General features: G+C 41.1%; 1 protein-coding gene across 1 annotated transcript in view; it reads right to left on the reverse strand.

Annotated features, from left to right (window-relative positions):
* The window catches only part of OSBPL10 (oxysterol binding protein like 10), a 323,310-nt gene continuing 320,331 nt past the window's right edge, over nt 18,124-21,102 (reverse strand). Inside the window, exon 12 of the mRNA XM_018038204.1 lies at nt 18,124-19,449. Within this exon, the coding sequence (XP_017893693.1) occupies nt 19,405-19,449 (45 nt within the window). The 3' untranslated portion in view covers nt 18,124-19,404. The remainder of the gene's footprint in view (nt 19,450-21,102) is intronic.

A 21,102-nucleotide genomic window follows, 5' to 3' on the forward strand; every position in this document is an offset into this window, starting at 1 on the left:
GGAGCTACTACACATTTTTTTTAATGGTGATAAAATATAAAACAGAAGATTTAACATTCTGACCACTGTAAAATTACAGTTGAGTTGTGTTGAGTGCATTCACATTGTTGTGCGACCCTCTCCAGAAGCTTGTCCTCTTGCTGGAACAGCCGCTGTTGAAGTGGGGACTTCAGACCTCCACCTTGTTACCCAAGTAGGTGGAATCATGAGTGAACGTAGAAACAGCAGCCTGTAAGAAATGGCAGGTGTCTGAAATGAAAAGGTAAGTCTTTTTTAGTGTGAAGTATAACACAGAGAAGACAAATGTCTGCCTTAGCAAGTTACCATCAGACGAGCAACTCTGTAACCACAATTCAGATCAAGACCACAGCACTGCTGGGGCCTTGGAAGTTTCCTCATGCCCCCGCCAGTCCCTGGCCTGTCCCCTCGCCCCTCCAGAAGGTAATTGGTCTCCTAGCTTTTACAATAATTACTCTTTGTAAACATATTTAATTGTACCCATTCTTTGAACACAAAATGCAATCAAAATAGATTTTTTTTTTGTATCTATAGCTACTTTAGCTTAATTTTGATGAAATTCAGAATGTTGCATGCAGCTATACGTTTATTTTCATTGATGTATAGTATTTTTTTGTCTCACATACCATTCTATTGTTGATGAATATTTGTGTTTCCAGTTTGAGGATATTATAGTTAAGGCTATCGCAGTTTCTATTATCTCTCTCTCAGAGACTATATGCACACATTTTTGTATTTACCTAATGGAAAATCCCATGGATGGAGGAGCCTGGTGGGCTGCACTCCATGGGGTCGCTGAGTCGGACACGACTGAGCGACTTCACTTTCACTTCTCACTTTCATGCATTGGAGAAAGAAATGGCAACCCACTCCAGTGTTCTTGCCTGGAGAATCCCAGGGATGGGGGAGCCTGGTAGGCTGCCATCTATGGGGTTGCACAAAGTCGGACACGACTGACGTGACTTAGCAGAATAAAGTAGAATTACTGGGAAAGGTATAAAGGTTCTTGTTTACTCCCACATCCTAATCAGCCCTTGTCAAGCTTTATGATTTTCTTTCCAGTACGTGAGTGATGGTTTTTTGTTGTTTAGTTGCCATTTCTAGGTTACTAGTGAGGTTGGTCATTTGGAAATCTCCCTTTTACAAGGTTTTGGGTGTTCTGTTGATTTTTATTTTTTCATTGTATTAGTAGGGGTTCTTAATAGATCCTATATACAAGCTCTTCATCATTGTGTTACAAACCACCTAGTTAGTATTCTAATGTTGTGTTTTTCAGTCTTACCTGCCTGTAGCTTTCTGTGCCATTAAGTAATCTTTTCCTTACCTGTGGTGTGAAGATAGTTTCTTGTGGTCTTTTCTGGGAAATTTATTGTTTTATCTTTTATATTTAGCTTTGCAGTCTGCCTGGAATTCAGTTGAGTGCAGTGTGAATAGTTTGGGTTTTGTTTTGGGTTGGTTATGTTTTTTTCTCCATATGTGAGTCTAATTTTTGCATTTATTAAAGAACTATCCTTTTCCTGCAGCTCTGCAGTTCTCCTTTTGCAGGAAATCTGTACATGAATCTGTCTGAACTGTTATATTCCATAGAGTTCTTAGTTTTCTGTATTGACTTAATGTGCTTTAACATATTTCAGATAGTGATGTAAGTCCCACTCCATCTTCTTAGACCTAGCTTGGCTATTTGCAATCTTTTGTTTCTCCATGTAAATTTTAGAACCAGTTTATAAAGTGATACCAGAAAAGAAAGAAAAAACTTGTTGAGCTTTTGAGTGGGCATTGAGCATTGAAACTATAGATTAGGAAAAATTAGCACCTTTGAGTCTTCTAATATTGAGTCTAATAACTGAATATGGCATATCCTACTATTTATAGAAGTCTGGGTCATCTTTAATTTCTGTATTGTTTTTAAATAGGTGTTATTCATTTTCATAAGTTGTATTGCAGTATGTCCTAAAAATTTATTTTCCAACTGTCAGGATATAAAATGTGTGGTTTTGTGTTAAAATCATACTAAACAACCTGTTAAAAATCACTGTAATAATTTTAGATTGTTAATATATGGCAGTTTTATCTCTCTCTTGTAGTGGTTATATATTTGACTTTGTTTTTGCTGCACTGGTCAGGACGAGTCTAGTACTGCATAGAATAGGTAACATCTTTATCTTGTTCCTGTCTCACACAGGAAGTTATCAGTGTTTCTTCTTTAAATATGTTAAGTGTTAGTCACTCAGTCATGTCCGACTGTGTGACCCCATGCACTGTAGCCCACCAGGCTCCTCTGTCCATGGGGATTCTCCCGGCCAGAATACCAGAGTGGGTAGCCATTCCCTTCTCCAAGGGATCTTCCCGACACAGGGATCGAACTCTGGTCTCTCACATTGCAGGTGGATTCTTTACCATCTAAGCTGTCAGGGAAGCCCTTAAGTGTGTTTACTGTAGACTTTCTGTTGGTATCTTTGGATTGAGTACATATTTTTTCCAGTTTCCTGAGTTTATTACACGTGAAGTTGGTTGGTTTTTTTTTTTTTTTTTTTGGTTTATTGAGATGATTTTGGTTTTTCTCCTTTATTCTGTTAACACAGTGAATGAATTATAGAGATTTTTTGTTAACATTGTTAAATTTGCCTTCCTGGGATAACAATCAGTGTTTCAAAGAATTTGCTGGTGCAAACATTTGGGCGTATATTTCTCTTTGAATATAAAATTAAATATGGGAGGGAATGGCTACCTACTCTGGTATTCTGAATTAAATTGAATAGATTTAATAATCTTATTACACAGTTGGATTTTTTAAATTTTTGTCAGATTTGGTAAAGTTTTCAAGGAATTTGTCCATTGTCTAAATTTTCAAATAGGTGGATGTGAAATTGTTGCTGATATCACTCTAACAGTTATTTTACTGTCCACAGATTCTATAGCGATGTCCTTGTCATTTCTGAGGCTGGTTTTCTTTCTTCTCCATTTGTCTCTCCCTCATTACCCTTCAGTTTTTGTCAAAGACCAGCTTATTTATGGCTTTGTTGACATTTTCTACAGTATGTTTTAATTGTTTCCTTAAAGGAGTGGTATTCTTTTCATCTTAGTGTGATACATGATTTTAAAGTTCTAAATTTATTCCAAGCATAGTCTGTTTCATTCTCTAAAAGTTTTCATGTGAACTGTCATGGAGTTTAATGCATACTTTGTGTACTTTCTTCTTTGAACCTTGGGTTGTTTATTTAGATGTACATTTCTTGATTTTTCAGATGTAGTGGTTTTCTGGTTATCCTTTTATTATCAGTTTCTACCTTAACTGCACTGTAATCAGATACTCTAAATTTTACTCCTTTGAAGATGTTTGAAATTTTTTCTGTGGTCCAATTTATGTGTATAAAACCTCCGTGAAGCTTGTTCTGTTTGCTGAGAAGGATATATTAACACTGTAAACTGTTGCAGGTTTGCCTGTTCCTATTTGAACCTTTTTTGTATGTTTGGACCCAGATTATTAGGTGTATTTACACTTACAATTTTATTGGTAAATTGAACCTTCAGTTTTTGGGGACTACCAGGATTTATTTTCAGTAATGCCTTTTGTTAAAGCCTATTTTGTCTGATTATGTCAGCTTTCTTCAGATGACCGCATGATGTATGTATTTCATCCTTCAATGTATCCTACTCTGGATTTGTTCAGCGTTTAGCTTTGTAGCTTGTTGGGTTAAGTTCCCAATCATCACTTGGAATATTGCTTCTGCCCCATTCTCTTTGCTTTCCAAGATTCCAGCTGAACATATAATTAAGCCTTCTCCATTCTGTGTATTTTCTCTTATTTGCTTCTCTCGTCAGTTATTACTAATCTGATGTTTTAAGGCTGGCCGTCCATTGAGTTATTATTTTCAATTTTAGAATTCCTCCTCATGCCAAATCTACTGTTTCTTTTTATGGTTTATAAAAAGCTTACTACTGACAGTCTTTGATCTAGTGAACATAAAGCATGTCTGATTAGCCCATTAATTCACTGGAGTTCTTGTGGGTCTTGTTTCTGGTGTGTTTCCTCTTAATGTGTGGAGGAGAGGGGGCATATGGTGTGCCCTGAACATACATAAGAAATTGTACAAGTAACTTTAGGTCTAAGAGATTTTCCTTTATAGAAGATTTTGTTTCTGCCAGGTACCTCATGATTCATAGCAAGCCGTAATCACATTCATCCAGTTCAAGGGATGCTGTGTAATCACAGAGTTAGCCTGCCATCTCTCTGAGGGCTGGTTCATGATTCCCAGACTAGAAACCCTGCAAGGACCTCATCCATGCAGGTTTTAATACCAGCCTTCGTCCTCTTAGTTCTACGAAGTCTCTGCCAGTTTCCAGGGGGAAATGGCCTCAAATGCCAGGCCTTCTGTCTCAAGATTTCCATCTTCTGGATTCTGTGTGGTGATGCAGTCTTGGTTCTGTGAAGTCTTAAAACAGGTATATTATTTCTTGTCCACTTCCCTGGTGGCTCAGCTGGTAAAGAATCCAGCTGCAATACGGGAGACCTGGGCTCGATCCCTGGGTTGGGATGAGTCACCCACAGAAGGGAAAGGCTACCCACTCCAGTATTCTGGCCTGGAAAATTCCATGGACTATAGTCCATGGGATCGCAAAGAGTTGGACACGATTAAGCAATTTTCCCTTGTCTAGCTTTACTACTTGGCTTTAGCTAAAGAGTTGGTCCAAACTCCCCCAGTTCACTATTGTCAGAAGCAGAATATTAGGGACAAAATCTAGCTCTTTATTTACTTGGAGAATATGGAATATTCTTGGTGAGTTGTCTTATTTCTAAGATCTTGGAGGCATTTTGATTAGAGTACCAACTGTGTACTTTTGTTGAATGGGGTTTCAATAAAAGCTGGAGATACAAGACTGAATGAATGAAAACTCAAGGTCAATGGCAGCCAGACTGACTGTGATAACAGTGCATTCTCTTAACCTCAGCACACTGGTAATTACTCAAACAGGCCAAATAGATAAAGCAAGATCTGTTCTTTGACAAACTTAGATTAACATGAATCAGAACTCAGGCCTGTACCCTGCTGAAGGAACTATATAATCCTCTTTGTCTTTCGATAAATATGATCTATTTTTTAATGTTTTTATGGCTCTAGCTATTTGAGGCAACAGATAGTATAGAAGGTAGATAAGTTTATCTACGCTGCCTTTGTCCAGGAATAGAAAAACAGACTCGTTAGTTAACCTCCCATTTCGTACCTTTTTGGCCAACATAGAATTAACTTTTAGATCTGTAATCTGTTGAATTCGTTTTTGTATATGACTTGAGGTGTGAGTTTTTTCAGTTGAGCCAACATCATTTGTTGAAAAGACTTGAAAACTGACCATCAGTCTGTGTGTATACTCTTGATACACTGATGACTACAGCTTTTCAGTAAGTAAGTCTTGAACTTGGGTAATGTGAGCTCTCTACCTTTGTTCAGTGACCTTTAAATATTGACTGAGGCTGCAGGCCTTCACTGGGTGCCTGGGCTAAGCGAGGACATGTCGCCCAGCCTGCAGCAGATGTAGGATTAATGTCCAGACTCTGTAAAGAATGCTTAGGGAGAAAACAGATGATGATTTTTGATTAGTCCTTAACAGAAGAAATCCAAATGAGAAATAAAAGAAACATACCCATCAGGTTAGCCAAAATACAAACATATGCATTGCTGATGGGAACTTAAAATTTAAGACAACTCAGGAGTTAGCTGATGCACACTGAAGATATATATCCCATATCCCTGCAATTCTAAAGTCTGTCAAAAGTAGCTAAGTTGATAGTAACATATTCTTATAAAGGAACAGTATAGAAGGAAAAAGTGCACTACATTGATAAGGAATAACATTGATGATCATAAAAAGTTTTGAGTTTACAAGCCAAAAGATTATATGATTCCATTTATATACAGTTCAAAAGCAGGCAAACTATGTATCATTTAGGAATGTGTACATAGTATTAAAGCTATAAAGCAGGATGTGGTTTACTCACAAAGTTGGATTATAGGTCAACTCTGGAGGAGGAGAGTTGGGGGACAATAATGGGGACACTGATTTTAGAAAAAGGCTCTGGAGTGAGTGATGGCATGTTCCACTTGAGTTGGATTGTGATTACATGTGTCTGCTGCTCCTTTACACTGTGCACTTGATTTTAGCACACACAAGACCAAGCCCCTTGATGCTTCATGAGACATTTAAAATAAGAAAAAACGAGAAACTGGAAAATGGTCATTGGTCTACAGCACTGAACACATGCCCAATCATGGAAAAGTCACGTTAAAAATAGTACTGATTTCATCCTTTTACATGGAACTGTCCTGTTTCCCAGCACCACTTATTGAAGAGGCTGTCTTTTCTTCACTGTGTGTTTTTGCCACCTTTGTCACTCAGTAGGTGACCATAACTGTATGAGTTTAGCTCTGGACTTTCCTATATCACTGATTCATATTTTTATATCAAAACCATACTGTCTTAATTACTGTAGCTTTGTAGTTTTTGACACATCTTTAAGAGTAATGAAAAATTTTAAAAGGAAAAAAATGGGACCTAATTAAAAGCTTTTGCACAGCAAAGGAAACCATAAACAAGACAAAAAGACAGCCCTCAGAATGGGAGAAAATAGCTGCAAATGAAGCAATAAACAAAGGATTCATCTCCAGAATATATAAACAACTCAATCACAAATGGACAGAAGATCTAAATAGACATTTCTCCAACAAACATAAGCAGATGGCCGAGAGGCTCTGGAAAAAAGGGAACCCTTGCACTGTTAGTGGGACTGTAAACTGATACAGCCACTATGGGGAACAGTCTAGAGGTTTTATAAAATACTAAAAATAGAATTACCCCATGACCCAGCAATCCCACTACTGGGCATATACTTCAGCATCCCCTCTCAAATAGGAGGGAAAAGAATAGAACTTACAGGCAACAGTCTGATGTATCTTACCTGAAGAAAAAAAGGCTTTTTCACTCTTGTTAGAGAAAAGTGGTATGGCTCGGATCTCAGGCTGGGAAAGCTGAAGAAAGGCAGATACTGCTCATAAAACCTACTGTTTTTATAGAAACACAAAATACTCTGAACACCCAAAGAAAGCTTGAGAAAGAAAAACAGACCTGGAGGAATCAGGTTCCCTGACTTCAACTGTATTACATAGCTACAGTCACATAGTGTGGTACTAGCACAAAAACAGCAATATAGATCATCAGAACAGGGTAGAAAGCCCAGAAAAGACCCACACAACTATGGTCGAGCTATGATAAAGGAGGGAAGACTATACAATGGAAGAAAGGCAGTCTCTTCAATAAATGGTGCTGAGAAAACTAGATATCTTACGTGTAAAACAAATTAGGACATTCTTTAACATTATGCACAAAAATAATCTAAATGTAAGAACCTAATTATAAAACAGGAAAACATGGGGAAGAACACTCACATAAATTATAACAGTATCTTTTTCAAGCTGTCCCCTGCTACTGATACTGCTGCTAAGACACTTCAGTCGTGTCCGACTCTGTGCGACCCCATAGATGGCAGCCCACCAGGCTCCCCCGTCCCTGGGATTCTCCAGGCAAGAACACTGGAGTGGGTTGCCATTTCCTTCTCCAGTGCAGGAAAGTGAAAAGTGAATGTGTTTTGCTCAGTTGTGTCCGACTGTTCGTGACCCCATGGACTGCAGCCTACCAGGCTCTGTTCACGGGATTTTCCAGGCAAGAGTACTGGAGTGGGTTGCCATTGCAATGGAAATAAATACGTAAACTCAAAAGCTTTTGCACAGTGAAGGAAACCATAAACAAAGTGAAAAAGTCCACAGAATGAGGAAAAAAATATTTGCAAATAATACGACCAACAAGGGATTAATCTACAAAATCTACAAACAGCTCATGCAGCTCAGTAGAAAAAACAAAACCCAGTCAAAAAAAGGGCAGAAGAACTAGACATTTCTCCAGGAGGCCCATGGAAACATACTCAAAATTACAGTGAGAGACCATCAAAAAGTCTACAATAATAAATGCTGAAGAGGGCATGGAGAAAGGGGAACTCTTCTACACTGTTGGAGGGAATGTAAATTGGTACAACCACTATGGAGAACAGTATGAAGTTCCTTAAAAAACTGAAAAGTTACCATATGATCCAGAAATCCTCCTCCTGGGCATATATCCAGAGGAAACCATAATTAACAGCACACACACCCCAGTGTTCACTGCAGCCCTGATTACAATAGCCAAGATATGGAAGCAATCTGAATGTCCAACAAATGAATGGATAAAGATAGGTATATATACACAATGGAATGGTTCAAATAGTGCCATTTGCAGAAACATGGATATGCCTGGAGATTATCATACTAATAAGTTAAATAAGAGAAATACCATATGATAGTACTTAAGTGGAATCTAAAAAAAACTGACATACATAAACTTACAAAACAGACTCACAGACTTAAAAATTAGTTTACGGTTATGAAAGGGGGAAGGTGGGGCAGGATAAAGGTGGAGAGTGGGGTTTGGGATTGGAATATACACATTAATATATATAAAATAATCAACAAAGACCTACTGTATAGCACAGGGAACTCCACTAGATGTTCTGTAGCAATCTAGGTAGGAAAAGAGTGAAAAGGAATAGATGTGTGTGTGTGTATAAAGTCAAATCACTTTTCTGTACACCTGAAACGTTACTCCAGCTCTACTCCAGTATTTAAAAAACAACAGAATGGCTATAGTGAGACTACAGACATGCAGATGCCTGGGCAAGAAATTACAGATAAAACAGAGTATCTAAGGTCCTGAGAAGAAGCTAAAGGGAAACTGAAAAGACGTAAAAACAGTCACATATAAGGAGGACTCAGGGGTACACAGCCCCAGAGAGGACATGTGTTCAGAAAAACACCTGAGAGAAATACCACCTCAGGCTGATCCTAAGGCTCAAACGCCTTACACATCAGTGAAGGTCTTCCCCGGTGTGCAGCAGTGAAAACCCTGGGAGAGAGGGTTATTTTCTTCAAATGCCCAGTGTTCAACAAAATATCACGAGATACAAAGAAACAGAAAAAACAAGTCCTATATAATAGAGGAAGAAAATAACAGCAATCATCTTTAAGAAAGTGACATCAGATATATTAGACAAAGATAAGCTCATAGAAATAAAACAGCGAACTAAAGTAACTCAAGAAAATACAGAATACCAACTAAGAAATTATCCTTTTAGAAAAAAAATCAAATTCTGGAGCTGAAAAAAGTTCAGTAAAGTGTTTTAACAGGAAGAAACAATCAATCTTGGAGAGGTAATTGAAGTTATTAGGTCATTTCAGTTCAGTTGCTCAGTCGTGTCCGACTCTGCAAACCCATGAACTGCAGCACACCAGGCCTCCCTGTCCTTCACCAACTCCCGCAGTCCACCCAAACCCATGTCCATTGAGTTGGTGATATCATCCAACCATCTCATCCTCTGTCGTCCCCCTCTCCTCCTGCCCTCAATCTTTCCCAGCATCAGGGTCTTTTCAAATGGGTCAGCTCTTTACATCAGGTGGCCGAAGTAGAGTTTCAGCTTCAACATCAGTCCGTCCAATGAACACCCAAGACTGATCTCCTTTAGGATGGACTGGTTTGATCTCCTCTCAGTCCAAGGGTCTCTCAAGAGTCTTCTCCAACACCACAGTTAAAAACTATCAATTCCTTGGAGCTCCGCTTTCTTTATAGTCCAACTCTCACATCCATACATGACCACTGGAAAAACCATAGCCTTGACTAGACGGACCTTTGCTGACAAAGTTATGTCTCTGCTTTTTAATATGCTGTCTAGGTTAGTCATAACTTTCCAAGGAGTAAGCATCTTTTAATTTCATGGCTGCGGTCACCATCTGCAGTGATTTTGGAGCCCCACAAAAATAAAAGTCAGCCACTGTTCGCCATCTATTTGCTATGAAGTGATGGGACCAGATGCCATGATCTAAGTTTTCTGAATGTTGAGCTTTAAGCCAACTTTTTCACTCTCCTCTTTCATTTTCATCAAGAGGCTCTTTAGTTCCTCTTCACTTTCTGCCATAAGGGTGGTGTCATCTGCATATCTGAGGTGGATATTTCTCCCGCCATCTTAATACCAGATTGTGCTTCCTTCAGCCCAGTGTTTCTCATGGTGTACTCTGCATATAAGTTAAATAAGCAGGGTGACAATATACAGCCTTGATGTACTCCTTTTCATATTTGGAACCAGTCTGTTCCATGTCCAGTTCTAACTGTTGCTTCCTGACCTGCATACAGGTTTCTCAAGAGGCAGGTCAGGTGGTCTGGTATTCCCATCTCCTTCAGAATTTTCCACAGTTTATTGTGATCCACACAGTCAAAGGCTTTGGCATAGTCAATAAAGCAGAAATAGATGTTTTTCTGGAACTCTCTTGCTTTTTCCATAATCCAGTGGATGTTGGCAATTTGATCTCTGGTTCCTCTGCCTTTTCTAAAACCAGCTTGAACATCGGATTTCACAGTTGACGTATTGCTGAATCCTGGCTTGGAGAATTTTGAGCATTACTTTACTAGCATGTGAGATGAGTGCAATTGTGCGGTAGTTTGAGCATTCTTCTGCATTGCCTTTCTTTGGAATTGGAATGAAAACTGACCTTTTCCAGTCCTGTGGCCTCTGCTGAGTTTTCCAAATTTGCTGGCATATTCAGTGCAGCACTTTCACAGCATCATCTTTCAGGATTTGAAACAGCTCAACTGGAATTCCATCACCTCCACTAGCTTTGTTCGTAGTGATGCTTTCTAAGGCCCACTTGACTTCACATTCCAAGATGTCTGGCTCTAGATTAGTGATCACATCATCATGATTGTCTGGGTCGTGAAGATCTTTTTTGTACAGTTCTTCTGTGTATTCTTGCCACCTCTTCTTCATATCTTCTGCTTCTGTTAGGTCCATACCATTTCTGTCCTTTATCGAGCCCATCTTTGCATGAAATGTTCCCTTGGTATCTCTAATTTTCTTGAAGAGATCTCTAGTCTTTGCCATTCTGTTGTTTTCCTCTATTTCTTTGCATTGATCGCTGAAGAAGGCTTTATCTCTTCATGCAGTAGGAATGTACATTTAAAATGCTGAAAGAAAAAAACTGTAAACCAAGAATTCTATACCTTTCAAGATCTTTCCAGATGAACAAAAGCTAAAAGGTTTCATTACCACTCTATAAAGTCATTCTTTAAGTTGAAAGGCTTTCAACAGTAACTCAAAGCTATAAAAAATGTAAACACATGGAGAAATATGAAAACCAATTACTATAATTTTGAATATAACATTCTACATGCTTTAAAAGGCAGGCACATAGAAATAAGCATAAACCTATGTTAATTGGTACACAATATATAAAAATATGATTTGTGACATCAAGAAAAAAGGATGAAGCTGTAAAGGATTAAGAGTTTTACATGAGAAACTATAAAACTCCTAGAGGAGAACATAGGCAAAACACTCTCCGACATAAGTCACAGCAGGATCCTCTATGACCTACCTCCCAGAATATTGGAAATAAAAGCAAAAATAAACAAATGGGACCTAATTAAAATTAAAAGCTTCTGCACAACAAAGGAAAGGAAACTCTAAGCAAGGTGAAAAGACAGCCTTCAGAATGGGAGAAAATAATAGCGAACAAAGCAACTGACAACTAATCTCAAAAATATACAACCAGCTCCTGCAGCTCAATTCCAGAAAAATAAATGACCCTGCCAAAAAATGGGCCAAAGAACTAAATAGACATTTCTCCAAAGAAGACATGTAGATGGCTAACACAACACACGAAAAGATGCTCAACATCATGCATTATCAGAGAAATGCAAATCAAAACCACAATGAGATACCATTTCATGCCAGTCAAAATGGCTGCGATCCAAAAGTCTACAAGCAATAATGCTGGAGAGGGTGTGGAGAAAAGGGAACCCTCTTACACTGTTGGTGGGAATGCAAACTAGTACAGCCACTATGGAGAACAGTGTGGAGATTCCTTAAAAAACTGGAAATAGAACTGCCTTATGACCCAGAAATCCCACTGCTGGGCATAGACACTGAGGAAACCAGAATCGAAAGAGACACGTGTACCCCAATGTTCATCGCAGCACTGTTTATAATAGCTAGGACATGGAAGCAACCTAGATGTCCATCAGCAGATGAATGGATAAGAAAGCGGTGGTACATATATACAATGGAGTATTACTCAGCCATTAAAAAGAATACATTTGAATCTGTTCTAATGAGGTGGATGAAACTAGAGCCCATTATACAGAGTGAAGTAAGCCAGAAAGAAAAACACCAATACAGTAATACTGACGCATATATACAGAATTTAGAAAGATGGTAACGATAACCCTATATGAGAGACAGCAAAAAGAGACACAGATGTATAGAACAGTCTTTTGGACTCTGTGGGAGAGGGAGAGGGTGGGATGATTTGGGAGAATGGCATTGAAACATGTATAATATCATATATGAAATGAATCGCCAGTCCAGGTTCAATGCATGATACAGGATGCTTGGGGCTGGTGCACTGAGACGACCCAGAGGGATGGTACGGGGAGGGAGGAGGGAGGGGGGTTCAGGATGGGGAATACGTGTATACCTGTGGTGGATTCATGTTGATGTATGGCAAAATGAATATAATATTGTAAAGTAATTAACCTCCAATTAAATTTATATTTTAAAAAAAGTTTTACATGACTAAAATTGGTATTAATTTAAAATACATTGTTATAACTTTAGGATGGTATATGTAATCTAATAACCACAAGTGAAAAAATTATAGAATACAGACAAAAATGACAGAGGAATCAATTTATCACTTCAAAAAGAAAAGAAAAATCAACTAAATCCCAAGGAAGACAATAATGGAGAAAATGCAGGACAGTGATGCTGTAAGACACCCAGAAAACAAACAAAATGGCAGGATCACATCGTTATCAGTAATTAGTTTAAATGTAAATAGATGAAATTCCTCAATCAGAAGACATCAACAGGCAGAATGGATTTTTTTTTTACTTTATTTTTGGCTGTGCTAGGACTTCATTGCTGTGTGAGGGCTTTCTCTAACTGTGGTGAACAGGGGCTATACTCTTCATTGCAGTGCGCGGGCTTCTCGTTTCAGTGGCTTCTTGGCAGAGCACAGGCCCTGGGCATGCAGGCTTCAGTAGCTGTGGTGTGTGGGTTTGGTAGTTGTATGGAAGGTGGGATCTTCCTGGACCAGGGATCAAACCCATGTCCCCTGCATTGGCAGGTGGATTCTAAACCACTGGATTACCAGGGGGAACTCCCAGAATGGATTTTAAAACAACGTTCAACTATATGCTCTCTGTAAGAAACTCACCTTAGATCTAGGAAAATGTGTACATTCGAAGTAAAAGGAAGGAAATATTTAATGCAAACAGTAGCCAAGGCAAGGATGGTTATACTGGTATCAGGTAAATTAAACTTTTACGTCAAAAACTTACCAGACACAGGGACAGTATATACTGATAAAAGAATCAATTCACTAAGAAGGTATAACTATTCTAGCCATACATCCACCAAACATCAAAGCTCCACAATGTACAAGGCAAACATTATAGAATTGAGGAGGAAATACACAGCTGTAAAATAATAGATTTCAATACACCACTATCGATAATGGATAAAAACAACCAAGACAGGATCAATAAGAAAAGACAAACATCACCGTAGTCCAACTGGACTTACCATACATGTACTGATGGCCCCATCAAATAGAAGAATACACATTTTTCTCAGGTGTGTGGGACATCCCACGGGATAAACTGTATGTCAGCCCACAAAACAAGTCAATAAATTTTAAGACTGAAATCAAAGTATCTTTTCCAATCACAGTGCAATTAAACTAGAAATCAGTAGTGGAAGGAAAACTGAGAAATCCACAGGTAAGTGGAAACTCAACAACATACTCTTGACCAATGGGTCAAAGAAGAAACCACAAGAGAAATCAGAACTTTATCTCAAGGCTAATGAAAATAAAAACACATACCAAAATGTATGGGATGCTGCAAAAATGGTGTTAATGGGGAAATATATAGCTATAAATACTTGAGTTTGTAAAGCTCTGAGATCAGTAACCATTGAACCTTAAGCTGTAAACAAACAAGATAAATAAAACTAAATCCATAGCTAACAGAAGGAACTAATAAAAGATTAGCATTGCTATTGCTAAGTCACTTCAGTCGTGTCCGACTCAGTGACCCCACAGACAGCAGCCCACCAGGCTCCCCTGTCCCTGGGATCCTCCAGGCAAGAACACTGGAGTGGGTAAAGATTAGCATAGAAGTAAACAATGTATTTCATGCAAAGGTGAGCACAATAAAGGACAGAAATGGTGTGGACCTGACAGAAGCTAAAGATACCAAGAACAGGTGGCAAGAATACACAGAAGAGCTGCACAAAAAAGATCTTCACGACCCAGATAACCATGATGGTGTGAGCACTCACCTAGAGCCAGACATCCTGGAGTCCAAAGTCAAGTGGGCCTTAGGAAGCATCACTACAAACAAAGCTAGTGGAGGTGATGGCATTCCATTTGAGCTATTTCAAATCCTAAAAGAAGATGCTGTGAAAGTGCTGCACTCAATATGCCAGCAAATTTGGAAAACTCAGCAGTGGCCACAGGACTGGAAAAGGCCAGTTTTCATTCCAATCCCAGAGAAGGGCAATGCCAAAGAATGTTCAAACTATCACACAATTGCACTCATCTCAGTTCATTTCAGTCGCTCAGTCGTGTCTGACTCTTTGCAACCCCATGAATCGCAGCACACCAGGCCTCCCTGTCCATCACCAACTCCCGGATTTCACCCAAACTCATGTGCATTGAATTGGTGTCGTCATCCAACCATCTCATCCTGTCGTCCCCTTCTCCTCCTGCCCACAATCCCTCCCAGCATAAGGGTCTTTTCCAATGAGTCAACTCTTCGCATGAGGTGGCCAAAGTATTGGAGTTTCAGCCTCAGCATCAGTCCTTCCAATGAACACCCAGGACTGGTCTCCTTTAACATGGATTGGTTGGATCTCCTTGCAGTCCAAGGGACTCTCAAGAGTCTTCTCCAACACCACAGTTCAAAAGCATCAATTCTTTGGCACTCAGCTTTCTTTATAATCCAAGTCTCACATCCATACATGACCACTGGAAAAACCATAGCCTTGACTAGATGGACCTTTGTTGGCAAAGTAATACCTCTGCTTTTTAATGTGCTGTCTAGGTTGGTCATAACTTTCCTTCCAAGGAGTAAGCATCTTTTAATTTCATGGCTGCAGTCACCATCTGCAGTGATTTTGGAGCCCCCCAAAATAAAGTCTGACACTGTTTCCCCATCTATTTCCCATGAAGTAATGGGACCAGATGCCATGATCTTCCTTTTCTGAATGTTGAGCTTTAAGCCAACTTTTTCACTCTCCTCTTTCACTTTCATCAAGAGGCTTTTTAGTTCCTCTTCACTTTCTGCCATGAGGATGGTGTCATCTGCATATCTGACGTTATTGACATCTCACATACTAGTAAAGTAATGGTCAAAGTTCTCCAAGCCAGGCTTCAACAGTACTTGAACCGTGAACTTCCAGATGTTCAAGCTGGTTTTAGAAAAGCCAGAGGAACCAGAGATCAAATTGTCAACATCCGTTGGATCATGGAAAAAGCAACAGAGTTTCAGAAAAACATCCACTTCTGCTTTACTGACTATGCCAAAGCCTTTGACTGTGTGGATCACAATAAACTGTAGAAAATTCTGAAGGAGATGGGAATATCAGACCACCTGACCTGCCTCTTGAGAAACCTATATGCAGGTCAGGAAGCAACAGTTAGAACTGGACATGGAACAACAGACTGGTTCCAAATTGGGAAAGGAGTACGTCAAGGCTGTATATTATCACCCTACTTATATGCAGAGTACAACATGAGAAACACTGGGCTAGAGGAAGCACAAGCTGGAATCATGATTGCCGGGAGAAATATCAATAACCTCAGATATGCAAATGACACCACCCTTATGGCAGAAAGAGAAGAAGAACTAAAGAGCCTCTTGATGAAAGGGAAAGAGGAGAGTGAAAAAATTGGCTTAAGGCTCAACATTCAGAAAACTAAGATCATGGCATCTGGTCCCATCACTTCATGGCAAATAGATGGGGAAGCAATGGAAATAGTAACAGACTTTATTTTCTTGGGCTTCAAAATCACTGCAGATGGTGACTGCAGCCATGACATTAAAAGACGCTTACTCCTTGGAAGAAAAGCTATGACCAACCTAGATAGCATATTAAAAAGCAGAGACACTACTTTGCCAACAAAGGTGTCTAGTCTAAGCTATGTTTTTTCCAGTGATCATGTATGGATATGAGAGTTGGATTATAAAGAAAGCTGAGCACCAAAGAACTGATGATGCTTTTGAACTGTGGTGCTGGGAAAGACTCTTGAGAGTCCCCTGGATTGCAAGGAGATCAAACTAGTCCATCCTAAAATAAATCAGTCCTGAATGTTCACTGGGAGAACTGATGTTGAAGCTGAAACTCCAGTCCTTTGGCCACCTGATGCGAAGAACTGACTCATTGGAAAAGACCCTGATGCTGGGAAAGATTGAAGGCAGGAGGAGAAGGGGACGACAGAGGATGAGATGGTTGGATGGCATCACCGACTCGATGGACATGAGTTTGAGCAAGCTCCAGGAGTTGATGATGGACAGGGAAGCCTGACTTGCTGCAGTCCATGGAGTCGGACATGACTGAGCGATTGAACTGAAACAAAATAGAGAAAGTCTAACTTCCAGATTTCAAAACTGGTACTGGTATAGAATCACAGACATATACCAATGGAACAGACTAGGGAGTCCAGGAATAAACCCTTCACAGATGATCAAATGATTTTCGATAAGACAACCATTCAATGGGAAAAACAGTGTTTCCAACAAATGGTCCCAGGAAAACAGGATATGCAGAGTCATAAAATTGGACACTTACCTAACACCATATACAAAATTTCACTTGAACTAGATCAAAAATGTAAAACATAAGAGCGAAAACTATGAAACTCTTAGAAGACAACATAAGGGCAAAGCTCCATGAAAGCAGATTTGGCAATAATTTCTTGGATATGATATCCAAAGCACAAGACTAGCCACCTGGGAGGCCCAGGAAAAAATTGGACTTCATCAAAGTTAAATACTTCTGTACATCAAAGGACAGTTATCAACAGAGTGAGAAGGCAACCCACAGAATGGGAGGAAATATTTGCAAATCATGTCTATTAACAATATATAAAAGAACGCAATCAGAAACTGTCCAAAGGACTTTAAGGGACATTTCTCCAGGAGATACACAGATGGTCAAGAAATACATGGGGAAGACGGTCAACATCACTAAAAATCATTAGGGAAATGCAAGTCAAACCCACAATAAGATACCTGTTCACACCCATTAGGATGATTGTTGTAAAAACAACACAATTCTGCAGAGGCACAAAGGTGGCTTTCAAGGTGTGGACAAACAGGTTTCTTTCCCTAGGCAGTGGGTACATGGGTGTTTGTTTATAATTATTCCTGAAACTGTAATATGTTTTATGTAATTCTTTATATGATGTTTCACAATATTTTAAAAGGCCAAATGAACTCCCCGCCATGACCAAAACAAGGAAAAGTGATGGATCTCCATTTTTTACCTCCCAGATGGTTTATGCTCTGGCATAACACTGGAACATCTAAAAACACCACAGTGATTACTTTGCAGTCTCCTCATTAAAGATTTTCCTCTCAGAATACATCTATTCTGCTTTCCCTCTCAGAAATAAAATGATTCCACTTCCTTCTCCCAGATGTCAAGACAATGAACCAGAACATGCTTACCTTATCATTTTGCCTGGTAAGTCGCTTCTCAAAACAAGATCATTCCCTGGATATAAGTTAAATTTTATGACCTTATGAGAAAATATCCTTATATAATGTTTAATGTGTTTAAAACACTGTTTTGATGGAAATATAATGGCTGTTCACATCAAATGAATACTAATCAATAAAATATGAGTTCATGCAGAGCCACCAATTCCAACAGAACTTTGGAATCCCTGAAAATCAAGCACAGACACGCAGATAAGTATAGTATTTAATCGAAATATATTTGTCTAATGTCTACAAAGTGTGAACAATTGGTCTTAAGAAAGCAGACGAAAGGCACAGAATTAGTATTACTACAGAGAAGCATTCATGCTACTGGATTGTATAAATATTCTCAGAGTGGCACAGTAAAAAATAAATTAAGCATTCAGCAAAGATCAAATACTTCATTTTCTCCTTGCTTTATGTTCTGGTCATGTCCTGACCACATTTGTAAAGGCTGAAGACTGAAACAGAACTGAAACCATGGAACACTTAGGCAGGCTGCATGGGTGTTTTAATCACAGTGGTTTCCTCGCAGAGTTTGGGTCAAACGAGAGAGGGAGATGCACTAAAAAAAAAAAAAAAAAAAATCCACTGGGTATTCTTTTCTCCTTCCCCAAACGAAACGCAAGGCTGTGGTAGTGCGTGCTTGTACGTGCATGCGTATGTCTCACTTCTAAAGCCCTTTTCCCAAAGATAAAAGTACTGAAGTCTCCATAGGACTTGTTTTCTGCCATGAAAGCAGCAGCTTCTGAAAACTGTATGACTAGCGCTTTGAGCATAAGAAATCATCAGAGAGCTTCTGGGGTAAGGACGTGGGAGGACCGTCCCAAGGCAGGCCTGGCTGTGGCTCCCCCGGAGGGGCACTCCGTCCGGGAAGGCTCCCGCCTACACCTGTAACAGCTTCCTGCCTACTCCCCATCCCGCAGGAGATGCAGATCATCTGTCTTGACCATGGACAAAAAAACAACGAAGTTGGGGGCAGAGTGGGAATCCCAGCCATAATGGGGAGCAGCGGCCACCTTCCACCAGACGGACAGCAGTCCGGCCACGCCTGTTCACCTTCGTCTGGACAGGACTCATCAACTGGAGAATACTTTGTGAGTACAAAACGTTTTTTGGCAAAAGTGAAAACTAGAAAACTTGAAACCGTATTGATAAAAAGGAGCTCATAATCACCCGCGTCGCTGTTGGTAAGTGTGGGATTTCCACGTGTAGTGATACCCAGCAGACAGAGCACGTGCGTGTGAACAGACGGTGTGCGGGGAGCTCTGCGCACAGACACATGTGCACACGCAAGCCCAAATGGCTCTTGAATAAGCTCGATCCCACAGCAGAGTCTGGGGGCGCATCGCTCACAACAGAATCTCTCTCAGGTGCCGCGTCTTGAGGGCTCTCAGGTGGCCTCAGGGAAGACCAGAACCTTGACACCGTACCACTTTAATTGCTACAAAATCAGGGCTATTTCTGAAAGCTCTGCATCTCCACCCATCAGTGTGCCTTCCACAGGGGGTTGAAGTACACCCAGCCGTCACCCTGCAAGAGACAGGAGGACTCATCAATACGTGCAGACCTGTCAGCGAGGCGAGGGCAGAAGCAAAGGGGTCCTCCCCGCCCAGCCCCTAGGACCCTGAAGAGCAGTGCTGGCTCCCACCGGCCTGTGCCCCTGCCTCGCTCCTCACGGCGCACAGCCCAGCCACCCCTCCTAGAGCCCACAGGACCCGCGCCTCTGCCACTTCAGGAGGAAACCCCACGAAATGACCAAAACAACAAAGAGGAGGCAGATGGCCTGTTTGGTTTCCGTCAAGGAAGATTAATTGGCCCCAAAAGAAAAAGCACCTTGAAAGGGCAGAACAGGAGGGAAAAAGGAAGGTATTTGGATAAACGGACAGGGAAGAGAAAACCCAAGGGCCTGAGTAGGAGGAACCTGCCCAAAGCAACGACTTTACAGCCCACTAAAGGCACACAGCAGGCGGCAGCCCCAAACACGCCAGCAGCCCCAGGAGACGACACCCGTCACAGGCGGTACTGGTGAGGAAAAGCCGAGACTCCCGGCGATGTGGACCTGGCGCCAGCCTCGAGGAGCGCACTGCACGGCAACCAGGCTGGGCTGGTCTGCACCCTTTAGGTGTCCTCAAGCCTGTTAGAGATGGACTAGCTTTTATACACCCTCTAGCGGGAGAAAGAATGGGACTCGCTGTCATTTTACTTCTTCACATGCAGCGTGCCTCAGAAGCCACGCCGAGTAGTTGTCTCTGGGAGACGAGATCTAACTCACGGTCAGATCCTGGGGGATCCCGTGATGGCTACTTTGATGTGTCGATGTGACCGGCCCCGAGTTAAGTTTGTTTCTGAGCCTGAGTAAAGGTGTTTCTGGGGGAGGGTGGCATGTGGGTTGGGTGGGTAGAGTGCGGTAGACACCCTGCCCCCATGCAGGGGAGGGGATAGCCCCATCTTCCCTGGCCGGAGTGGAACCGGAGGGGGAGGAGGTGAGGATCGGCCTTGTCTGTCTTGCCTCACTCATCTGGACTTCTGCCCTTGAGCTGAGATTCACACCATCAGCTCCCTGGGTCTCAGGCTTTGGATTGAATAAACCACTGGCTCTCCTGCAGTTTGAGCTTGCGACCCACAGATCTCGTGGCTTTGCAGCCCCCACCATCTCATCATAGATCTACACGAGCTCCTATCCCCTGTTGGTTCTGTGCTGTTTCTCTGGGGAACCCTGACTAATAGAGAGTCGCCTGCCCTGGGCAAGCCCTCCAGACAGGGACCGCTCCCAGTGTCCCCCAGCAGGCTTCCTGTCTAAAGCAGCGGCCAACCGTGACGCCGACGCTCAGCCCACAGCCCTGGTTCCAGCCCACCTCATGGTCACCCTCTCTCCCTGCAGCCTTCCGGCTACTTGGGGCCATCCTTCCACGGAGTGCAAGTCAAGACGCCGCCAGCGCCCAGACACAGAAAGTCCAGACAGACTGCCACTGGCTCTCAGTGTTTAAACTTTTACAGATTCCTCGTCACCAGCTGAGTATCTGATCTCTCAGAAATTCTGATTTCTGGCTTCTCGTGAAAACTGGGGAATCGGCTTGTGATGGCCTGGAGGTGGGTAGCAGCCACCCCTTTCAGTACAGACTGGGGTCTGTCTGGTCCCCACCGGCCGGTTTCTCTCATCGACTGTCTCAGACTCCTGGCTGC

The sequence above is a fragment of the Capra hircus genome, chromosome 22, assembly GCF_001704415.2.
Source record: "Capra hircus breed San Clemente chromosome 22, ASM170441v1, whole genome shotgun sequence".
NCBI classification, from domain to species: domain Eukaryota; kingdom Metazoa; phylum Chordata; class Mammalia; order Artiodactyla; family Bovidae; genus Capra; species Capra hircus.